At 40.9% G+C, this 11,849-nt stretch overlaps 1 protein-coding gene across 3 annotated transcripts in view; it reads left to right on the forward strand.

Annotated features, from left to right (window-relative positions):
- The window catches only part of LOC144679587 (upstream-binding protein 1-like), a 132,957-nt gene extending 121,565 nt beyond the window's left edge, over positions 1–11,392 (forward strand). For all 3 annotated transcript variants that reach the window (XM_078540124.1, XM_078540122.1, XM_078540123.1), the window contains 3 exons: positions 6,360–6,502; positions 9,809–9,860; positions 9,943–11,392. In XM_078540124.1, the coding sequence (XP_078396250.1) occupies positions 6,360–6,502; positions 9,809–9,860; positions 9,943–9,980 (233 nt within the window). In that variant the 3' untranslated portion in view covers positions 9,981–11,392. The remainder of the gene's footprint in view (positions 1–6,359; positions 6,503–9,808; positions 9,861–9,942) is intronic.
- Positions 11,393–11,849: the final 457 nt, after the last annotated feature.

Here is an 11,849-nt window from a genome sequence, read left to right on the forward strand (position 1 = left end):
TTCAAGAACCTGTCCAACTTCCTTTTTTAAAATGTATTTCTGGGATCAGCTTCCACTATCTTTTCAGGTGGAACATTCCAACTTTGACAAGGGAGATGGGGAGAAAAAAATTCTCTTTCTTATATATTGTTTGTATCTAATTTTCAATCTATGACCTCTAATTATTAATCCATTTAATAGAGGAAAGAATTTTTCTCTTTCTACTCTATCAAAACCCCTCATCATCTTGAAAGCCTCTTGTTTTTTTCACCTCTTAACTTCCACTGTTCCAAGATGAACAGTGCTAACTTTTCCAGCCTTTCCTGGAGTTCCCTCTTCCATGCTAATATCCTGGTAAATCTCTGCTATCCTGTGAGTAGATCTGAGAATTGTTTATTTGAAAGAGGATGCCATTAAGTGATTGAACATTGCTCACCTCAAGTAAAATGAGTTTTGTTTAAACCTGCTTCACTGAAAATAACTATGAAAATAATGCATTTGCAAGAGATGTGTATCACTTTGAACAGTATAGTCTGAAGGAATTCATAAAACTAAAGTTCTAAAGCCATGCTTAATCTTTGCAAAAGATATGTGCATGAGCATATACACATTTGGAGAAATGTTAATTTTTTTTGTTGCGTTTGCTGTGAAACCTGGCATGCTTGAATATATCTGAATAATTCTTCATGAACCAGACTGTGCATCTCTCTTTCACTCTGATATTCCTGCTGGACCCTGGCACACGTGATCACGCATACAAAACATGGAGTAGCAATCTCAGGCACTAAACTGTTGGTATGATGTATTTTTGAAATAATGTATTGTGCTTTTCAAAATAAAAGAAGACTGTTCCGTCATCAGTTCACTGTGACTCCATTTTGACATTGAGTTCCCTGTGATGGCTGCAAACTCGGCTAGGACCCAGATACAGCATTTAGATTCTGTTGAGCCTTGTAAGGACCCTTGCTCCATACAAGGCCAGTGATGTGGAGAGGCCTGGAGAGAGACTCTGGAAAGTCGAGTTCCTGTGCTCCAGCAGTCAGGTTCAATCTGGCACATAATCAGTATAGGTGAGAGACCAGGCAAAGCAGTCAATCAAGGTGGCAGAAGTGGGGGCCACCTGGCAGTACATACTATAGTTGGGGTCGGGACTTCTAAAAAGGAAGACTGAATTTTATTTTTAAAGAAGTTAAACGTGGCCCCCTGTAGAAAAGGACTGTGGGCAGCTTTGTTTCTATGGGGTCCCCTGTCTGGCTCCTAGGGTTAAATGAATAAGGATGGAAGGCTTGTGTGGAGCCATAAACACTGGCGTGAAAAAATTAGGCTGAATGGCTTGTTTCAGGGCTATAAATACTCTCTGTAATCCTTATGCTGATGTATGCAGCCTCTTCTGGGGTAGTCTAGATGTGTGTATCTCAACATCAAAGGTTCATTGGCATTGACCCTTAACCCCACAAACTACAGTAGGCAAATGGTAGGTGCGCCTTGGCATGTGCTTAGATGCAGCCTTGGCAAGGCTGCCCTACTTCTCCCCTCCCACGCAGCCCACCACCCACCCCACAACAACTGGATTTCAAGGTCACTATCTTCTGCTTAAGGATGAAGAAAGGCAATCCTATATGTTACTAGTAGCCTATATGCATCTTGGTTAATTATGAGGCTACTAATAGAGGAAAGGAATGGTTACAACTCAAATATGTCAGTTTTAGCACTTCTGAGCTTCAGACTTTGTTTCCTGGTTAGATTGATTGAAGACGCTGCATACTAGTTCAATCCAAAGAGCAGTAACCACCCTATTTTGCAAGATGGTGATCTAGATTGGCCACCATTTAGATACTTTAGTATTGATTATGCTCTCTGCTCAACTTTCTTCTTCAGAATTCCATGATTGTAAGTGTAGATGCATTCCTCTTCACCAATCAGGGATGGGCAATAAATCTGGCTTGGCCAACAACGTCCACGTCCCATGAACAAATAAAAAAAAATCCACTGCACTTAATTGGAACTTTAATTTTCCCTAAGTCAAATTTTGTGGGTTTACCCTCCTATTTAAAGTAAAGTTGCTTGTTAAATATTTAGGTTGAGGAATGTTGTTTTTTCCTCAAGAGAATATTCTACATATTCAGATGGAACGGTTTCTCTTTGCTTTCCTTTAGGATAGATCTTGCTGTTACTTCTCTTAGTACTGAGCTGTGTGCTTTGGATGATTGATTACCGTTTACACACGGCAGCCTTTTGCTGTATTCGGAACACTTAAACAATCTTGAAAGTTAAATGTGCTGTGGCAACTTTGTTTCTATGGGACCCCCTGTCTGACACCTAGGGTTAGATGAATAAGGACAGGAGGTTTGTGTGGAGCCGTAAATACTAGTATGAAACCTTTGGGGTGAATGGCTATTTCAGTGCTATAAATAATCTGTAATTCTTATGCAAATGTATGCAGCTTCTTCAGAGGTACTCTAGGTATGTGTTTCTCAGCATCGAAGGTTGAACCCAATATGTAAATATATTGTCCATGCACTTTGGCAGTAGAAAAGCTATAGTATATGGGTATACTGAGAAAATTCCATGGCATACAGTATTAAAAACTTGTCTTTAATGAAATAAAAATGGCTAAAAAATATACTAACAACAATTCTTAAAGGTAATATCCCTCAGAATGCTCTGTGGGGCTAACTAGAAATTGAAGCTGTTTTCCTAAAACTGTCCAATATTGACTGCTTATAATTCATTCAGAATAGTAGTCTGCCTTAGATCTACTTATTTAAAATACATTCATACATGGGATGCACAAATTGCTGGCAAGCCAACATTTATTGCCCCATTCCTAATTGACCTAGAAGATGGTGGTGAAATACCTCCTTGAACTGGTGCAGTCCATGTGGTGAAGATACCACCATAGTACTGTTAGGTTTGGAGTTCCAGGTTTTTGATCCAGTGAGAATGAAGGAATGGCAATGTATTTCCAGTGGTTGGGGTGTGACTTGGAGCTGGTTGTGTTCCCTGGCTAGTGGAAAGTATTCCATCACACTCTTAACTTGTTGATGGTGGAAAGGCTGTGGGGAGTCAGGAGGTCAGCCACTTGATGCAGAATATCCAACCTCTGACCTGCTCTTGTAGCCACAGTATTTGTGCCATTCCAGTTGAGTTTCTGGTGACCTCCAGGATGTTAATGGTGTTGGATTTAATGACGGTCATGCTGGTGAATGTCATGGGGAAGTGTTCAGACTCGCTTGGAGATGGTCATTGCCTGGCTTGAGGCATGAATGTTACCACTTTCCCAGGCTTGGATCTTGTTTAGGTTTTTGCTGCATGCAAGCACAGACAACTCTCTTTTCTGACTACTTGTAAATGGAACTGAACACTGTGTAATCATCAGTGAATAGCCCCACACCATTTGGTAGCACTGCTGACTACATTTTCCATCACATAATTAAGCATAGGGCGATGGGACAGGAATTGACCAGATCAGATTTGTCCTCCTTTTGGAGAGCACTGCCTTCGGCAATTTTTTACTTTGTCGAGTAGATGCCAGTGCTGTAGCTTTACTTGAACAGCTTGACTCGATCTGGAGCACAGATCTTCAGCACTACAGCCAGAATGTTGTCAGGACCCATACTTTGTTGTGTCCAGTGCACTTAGTCATTCCTTGATAACATATGAGTGAATCGAATTGACTGAAGACTGTCATTTCAATGATGGGGACCACAGGAGGAGGCTGCGATTGACCATCCACTCAGCGCTTCTGGTTGAAGATAGGTTGTGAGTGCTTGTCTCTTACACTTGTGTACTGCAGATGGAGATGTTCATCGAACTCCCCTCCTCCTGTTGTTTGATTGTCCATTACCATTCACGACTGGATGTGGCAGAACTTTAACCTGATCGGTTGATTATGGGGTAGCTTAGCTCTTGACACCTCTTTTTCAGGTGTGAGTGGTGCTGCTTGTAGCCTCTCTTTTACAGTTATTGAACCAGGTTTGGTTGCCTAGCTTGGTAGTAATAGTAGAATGAAGAATATGCCTTGAGGTGATAGAATGAGATGGGATACAAATCTGCTGCTGATAACCCACAGTGCTTCTTGAATGCCCAGTTTTGAGCTGCTAGATCTGAAGAGTTTATACTACTTAGCATGATAGTATCACACAACTTGATGGGACGGTGTTCTCAGTGTGAAGATGGGTTCTTCTCAAGGGATGTGCTGTGATCACTCCTACTGATACTGTCATGGATAGATTGATGAGGACAGGGTCAAGTAGGTTTTTTCTCTTCCCACATTGGTGCTTTTGCTAGACTGCTTGACTTGTTTCTGAGAGAGCTCTTTTGGCATAAGTCCCCGGATGTTACTCCGGAGGACTTTGCAGGATTGACTGGGCTGGGTATGCTTTGTAATGCAGGGTGGTTCATCTGTTTTTTATTCTTGTACTTTTTTGTAGTCGTTCACTGCAACTGAGTGGCTTGCTAGGCCATTTTAGAGGGCAGTTAAGAGACATTGCTGTGGGTCTTTTTTTTTATTCATTCACGGGATGTGGGCTTCGCTGGCTGGGCCAGCATTTATTGCCCATCCCTAGTTGCCCTTGAGAAGGTGGTGGTGAGCTGCCTTCTTGAACTGCTGCAGTCCATGTGGTGTAGGTACACCCACAGTGCTGTTAGGAAGGGAGTTCCAGGATTTTGACCCAGCGACAGTGAAGGAATGGCGATATATTTCCAAGTCAGGATGGTGAGTGACTTGGAGGGGAACTTCCAGATGGTGGTGTTCCCATCTATTTGCTGCCCTTGTCCTTCTAGGTGGTAGTGGTCATGGATTTGGAAGGTGCTGTCTAAGGAGCCTTGGTGAATTCCTGCAGTGCATCTTGTAGATGGTACACACTGCTGTTACTGTGCATCAGTGGTGGAGGGAGTGAATGTGGTGCCAATCAAGTGGGCTGCTTTGTCCTGAACGGTCTCCAGCTTCTTCAGTCTTGTAGGAGCTGCACTTATCCAGGCAAGTGGGGAGTATTCCATCACACTCCTGACTTATGTCTTGTAGATGGTGGACAGGCTTTGGGGAGTCAGGAGGCGAGTTATTTGTCGCACAATTCCTAGCCTCTTGTAGCCACAGTATTTATATGGCTAGTCCAGTTCAGTTTCTGGTCAATGGTAATCCCCGGTATGTTGATAGTGGGGGGGGATTCAGTGATGGTAATGCCACTGAACATCAAGGGGCGATGGTTGGATTCTCTCTTAGAGATGGTCATTGATTGACACTTGTGTGGCACGAATGTAACTTGCCACTTGACAGCCCAAGCCATGATATTGTCCAGGTCTTGCTGCATTTGGACATGGACTGCTTCAGTACCTGAGGAGTTGAGAATGCTGCTGAACATTGTGCAATCATCAGTGAACATCCCCACTTCTGACCTTATGATGGAAGGAGGATCATTGATGGAAGCAACTGAAGATGGTTGGGCCTAGGACACTACCCTGAGGAACTCCTGCAGTGATGTCCTGGAGCTGAGATGACTGACCACCAATAACCACAACCATCTTCCTTTGTGCTAGGTATGACTCCAACCAGCGGACAGTTTCCCCCCTGATTCCCATTGACTCCAATTTTGCTAGGGCTCTTTGATGCCACACTCAGTCAAATGCTGCCTTGATGTCAAGGGCAGTCACTCTCACCTCACCTCAGGAGTTCAGCTCTTTTGTCGATGTTTGAACCAAGGCTGAAACGAGGTCAGGAGCTGAATGGCCCTGGCGGGACCGAAACTGGGCATCAGTGAGCAGGTTATAGCTAAGCAAGTGCCTCTTGATAGCACTGTTGATGACTCCTTCTATTACTTTACTGATGATGGAGAGTAGGCTGATGGGGTGGTAATTGGCCGGGTTTGATTTGTCCTACATTTTGTGTACAGGACACACCTGGGCAATTTTCCACATAGCCGGGTAGATGCCAGTGTTGTAGCTGTACAGGAACAGCTTGGCTAGGCGTGTGGCAAATTCTGGAGCACAAGTCTTCAGTACTATCTGGAGTGACAAAAAGGTTAACGTCACACCAGCTCAGGACAAGAGGAAGTTTCCTTTTCTAATAGACATTAGTATACCAGTTGGGTTTTTAGATCAGTTGATAGCTTTACAGGTACTAACATTTTATTCTTGATTTATTTATTTAATTAACTGAATTCAAATTCATTAATTGCCACAGCAGGATTTGAACTCTCATCTCTAGATTATTAGTTCAGGCCACTGAATTGCTAGTGGAATAATATAACCACTATGCTACCTTTTTTTTAAGTACTAGCATTTATGTTGTAACTAAATGTATTTGGTATTTTAAATTCATTAGCAAGAATTAGTAGACTGCACACTGTGGTTACAATTATTTTATAATTTTTTTTCCCCAGTGTACCATGCTATCTACCTGGAAGAACTGACAACAGCAGAACTTGCCAAAAAGATTGCAACCATCTTTAGTATATCCCAAAATCAGATAAACCAGGTGTACAGACAGGGCCCTACAGGTATTCATGTTCTCGTCAGTGATCAGGTAAGTAGGAATTTTGTTGCTGAGAAGTCTGAGAATCAGCTGTGCTGAGTTCAGTAACTGCTACCATGGCCATGACTCTATAAAGGGCTGGATTGGGACTGTTCTTAACTATGTGCATCGATTACGCTCCACCCCATGAGAATGTAGGTGTCAGAATTGGCTCAGTGGCAGCACTTGTAACTGAGTCAAAAGGTCTCAGTGTTCAAGCTCCACAAAGGAGACATGAGTGTGTATTCCAGGGTGACACTTTTCAGTGCAGTGTGGAGGGAATGCTGTAGTGTCTGAGGCACCATCTTTCAGATGATGCGTTAAACTGAGGTATCCTTTGTCCCCTCTGGTGGACATAAAGAGGGATGAGAAATTTCCGTCTTTTGGCAGAATTCTGACTTTTTGATTCTGGAATTCTGCCCATTGAAATCTTTTTCCAATCTTGGCCTCTGCAGAGGTGCTTTTGAAATATATTGTGTTTTAAACATTTTAAAAAAGACAATATGACTCTTGAGCTTCTGCACATAACAGAAGGGGAACAGATTTATTATTGATTCTGCCAGAAGGGGATGTGCGCGCGCAGTGTACCTGCCCCTGGCCACTTGTGCAACATGTTGACTGTGGCTTTGTCAGATGTGGTGCCGCAGCATGAGCTGCCGAGTGAGGAGGGATTGAACATGCCGTGTGGATTCCAGTGGCCTGGAGTGCAAGGCAGTCAGTGGGAACATCTCTGAGCATGGTTGTTGACTGGGAAGAAATCAGATGGCTGACAGTGGATTTCCAGAGAGTGCAATTCATAGGCATTGTGCAGAGGTACAACTGTGTAGCTTTCATTTGTCCTATCCCCCAGCTGTTGGTACCTGCTTTCCAGGTCAGGCCTGTCCTGGACAAACTTTATTTTCTCTCTCTTCCCAATAACCTCACACTCCCTGCAGACAACAATTGATGAGTGCTCCCTTTGAGACTGTTGTGCACCCTTGGCCTGAAGGTGTGTCTCTCTCAGACAAGTATGTCTGAGTTTAAGAGTGGGGGACTGTTTTGCTGAAATTGTGTGTGCTGAACTTGTGTGTCAAACTCGTTTCCTTGGTAATAGAATTCCTTTACTAGTGTCCTAATCTCTCTATTCTCTTAAAGCTGCTGAACTTTATTGAATAGCAAAGAAAGTTGAAAAGGGTTGCATTAGCATAAACAATGGCGTTGATGGAAGACATAGAATGTTCAGTTTGTAATTTTGTTTTGGCGAACCTTGCAAAACGAGGCAAAAATATAAATTTTAGAAACATAGCCTACATTAGCTTGGAGATTGTGCTGCCACCATACGTTTGGAGAAATTAGTGATTCAGAGTTCTTGCGTACATAAAATCAATTTGTATTTATGGAGGGACTTTAATGTAATAAAATGTCTCAAGGTACCTCACAGGAACATTCTAAAACAAAGCATAACACTGAGCCACAGAAGGAGATTTCAGGTTAGATGATCAAAAGCGTGTCAGAGGTCGGTTTTAAGATGCGTCTTAAAGGAGACAAACAAGGTAGAGAGGCGGAGAAGTTTAGAGAGGGGATTCCAGAGCTTAAGGCCTTGGCAGCTGAAGGCTCCAATGGTGAACCAATTAAAATCAGGAATACTTGAGACGCTGGAATTTCAGGAGCTCACATATCTTGGAGGGTTGTGGACCTGGCGAAGATTATAGAGAGGGAGAAGTGAGGCCGTGGAGGGATTTGAAAACCAGGTTGAGAATTTTAAAATGGAGACTTAACCGAAATGGTTGCTTAACCAGGAGCCAGTGTAGGCCAGCAAGCACAGGGGCGATAGGCGAATAGGACTTGGTGTGATTAAGGATATGAGTAGCAAGTTTTTGGTTTATAGAGGATAGAATGTGGGAGGCCAATCAATAGTGCATTATAATTATCAAATCTAGAGGTAACAAAGATATGGATGTGGTTTTCAGCAGCAGATGAGCTGAGGCAGGGGTGGAGATGGGCAATGTTACGGAGATGGAAATAGAAATTAGTGATGGCACAGATGTATGTTTGGAAGCTCACCTTGGGATCATGGGGTCAGAACACTAGCTCAGCCTCGGAGAGGGATGAAATTGGTGGCTTGGGAATGGAGTTTGTATTGGGGACCGCCGACAATGGCTTCGGTCTTCCCAATGTTTAATTGGAAGAAATTTCTGTTCTTTCAGTATTGGATGTTGAACAAGCAGTCTGAGAGTTTAGAGACTGGAGCGGTTGAAAGAGATGATGATGAGGTACAGCTGGGTGGTGTCAGTGTACATGTGGAAACTGACATGTTTATAATACATTACAATTGATATAAAACCTCATTTAAGCTTGTGATTTTCAACATCTCCCTTTGGAACTGCAGTATGTTCAACTGTCTAACTTGAGCTGAAAAGTAAATCAAATTCCGTATGTTAGATCGTGGCTTGGAGTTTCCTCCATGGCCACAATTGGGAAGTTAGATCCAAAAATGCCCCCATTGTTGGCACCCATTTTTCCCAAGGCAAATTACTCCCAAGTATCTTACCAATCTTATTAGACTACACTGAAATTTAAAATAGACATAAATCAGGTTAAACAATTGGAGCCCAAGGAAAGCACCAAACCCACACCATATATTTATTTTAATTATGAGCATTTAAGTTCCAACTCCTTTAACCATCATTCATGCACAAGATGTACAGATAGAAATAGGCCATGTTCTGGTTTTAATCCCATAGATCGTGCTGTATAACTTGACCCAGCGTCTAAGATGATCCCTTTTTTTTTCGACCCCTACCTACTAAGCCAAATGCGTTTAAGAAAAAAAATACCTTACCCTCAAAAGAAAAGACTATATTTGAGGAAATATGTGTTGAATTTGAAAGAGGAGGCCTCCAGTGATTCTTGGGACCTGGATTCATTTTCAGCCTGTAGGTATGAAAATTTCCTTTCTCTGCTAGTTCCTATGTGAAATAAGTTTAGGAAGTCTCAACTCATTTCTTGAAACTTCTAATTCAAAATGAATAGTCGTTTGTTAGTACAGAACCTGCGTGTTGCTTGAAAAAAATACATTTTTTGTCATAGCTTTTCATCTTGCACTCATCAGGACAAGTCGTAGAAAAATACATATTTATACTGTATGAGAAGAAAGCTCTAACAAAACTTTTTTTTCAGCAATTCAAAATAAATTGAAGCGCCTGTGGCTGGTTTTATATAGAAATGTTCCACCGGATAATTAGGACAATCTTAAGATTGGCAAAAATAATTGATCATTTTTGTTCTTCACATATTCCTAAAATAGCTGTGTTCACTTCCTGAAAATGTATTTTGCAGATGGTTCACAACTTCCAAGATGAAAGTTGCTTTGTCATCAGCACAGTAAAAGGTATATATTTTTCTTCATAAGCAATTTGTACAAGTTAATCTAATGTTAAGCAGATCTCTCACATATATTTTTTATTTTACAGCTGAAAATACTGAAGGCTACCATGTAATTTTGAAGTAAACTGTCCCATTTAGCAGTTAAGCTGGACTACATTTTTGCATATAGAAGATATCTTTATTATGACAAAGGACATTGAGCAAATGTAAATGTTAGAATCTGACTTCACTGTACAAAATGTTTCATATTGAAAACACAGCTTGACTGTTCAGTTACCTTACTGTGAGTTTGAAACTTCTGGAAATATCACTGCCACCGATCAGCACCCTCCCTGCACCTGTAGGATGCAGCAAGCTTGAGGGTGGGCCTGAAAGTCCAGAAATTATGGTTCAAAGTGGTCTTCGTAAATATGGCAAGAGGAGGAAAATGGCCAGTAGATCCAGATTTGCACAATAATCGTCTCATTTTGAAGCATTTATGCTTCAAATTACCTGTCTAGTTTCTTGATTATTGGTTTTGAGATTGATGTTGAGATATGCCATGTTATTTTTTAAATGTTTGCCTTTTACTTTTTGTGCCGTAATACATTTTACTGCCTTTACAAGATACCAGTCTCCCTAGATAGAACTGTATCTGCAAGATCATATAGTGCAGTTGCTAATCTACGTTCTAAGGAGAAAAAGACAATATAAAAATGTTGTGATTTCAGTTCCTGTCTCAAATCAGGATACTTGTTTAATTTAAAGTTGCAGCTTGCACATTCTTAAGCTATATTTTCCCTGCTTCCTTTAAGGTCACATGGCTTTTTACATAAAACTACCAGCCCCATTGTGGAGGCTAATCTTATTTCTGTTTTTGAACATTTAGCGCATTTTATTGTTTGAGTTCAATGTCAAACCTTTTACCTGTAGATAAACAGCAGTTGTGAATAAAGGAGCTTCTCAGTTTTGTTTAACCCACAATTGCTTTTAGATCAAAGAGGAAAGGTGCGTTCTGTATTTTAAAAAAAAAATTACAATAAATTTGTAAATGTCCATTAATCAAATCCTATGCTTTTGAAACCAGTATTTAAAAATGTAGTTGCGTCCTATAATTCTCCAAGTCATAATTGTGCCTCTGTGACCAAATCTCACTGCACTGATATGTTAATAAAATCAAGATTGTTTGCTTACTTTTCAGATGTTTTCATGGGATTATAATTATCAAGAATTTTTAGGTCGAGCACTATGTATGCATTTCTCACCAAAGGGGAAAACAGTGTTGTTAGCATAGCTGTCCACTTCAACTTGTCAGCTGTCAAAATTACTTTAAAATATATTGAGAAAAATAGCAGATTTTGGCTTGGAATTTCAGATTATATTCCGTTATAAATATTCTGGTGTAAAACAGCCATAGGATTATGTCCCAAGTGTTAAGTTTCACAATTTGTCATTAGAATAAGCACCAGCAACTTTGTTACTCTTGGTTTGGAGATCTTAATTATGGGCTGTGCATATATATTCACATCGCCTCTGTAATAAAGTTTTCAAATCATTTTTTGGAAATGTCTCCTTCAGCTGTGTGCGCGCGCTAAGATTAATGGGACAATATAATCAGTGGTATTTGCTGACCATCAGCACTGTATACCTGTGTGAAATGTTGGCATTTAACCCACACAGCTCTTGTTTAGTTTTAGCAGTTGCTGGCTGTGACTACCTGTGGTTTGCTCATGCTGGGGATAAAGGTTAATAAAATATTTCTTACTAAATCACTGCATAAACTGAAATTCCATAGTTTGAGAATTGGGTTTATGTGCATTGCACTCAGATTAAATAGCTTCAGAGTAGGGCCCTGCACAAAACATAGATCTGTCCTGTTGTTTCCAAGTGTTCGGCAATGTTCTGTGCAATTCGAGTTTTTTTTTGAGGTTTTCAATCTTCTAATTTACATTATTACTACAACTTCAAGCTTCAGTCTTTAAACTCTTATTATGGGCGTTTCATATAAATATAT

The sequence above is a fragment of the Cetorhinus maximus genome, chromosome 4, assembly GCF_964194155.1.
Source record: "Cetorhinus maximus chromosome 4, sCetMax3.hap1.1, whole genome shotgun sequence".
Taxonomy (NCBI): Eukaryota; Metazoa; Chordata; class Chondrichthyes; order Lamniformes; family Cetorhinidae; genus Cetorhinus; species Cetorhinus maximus.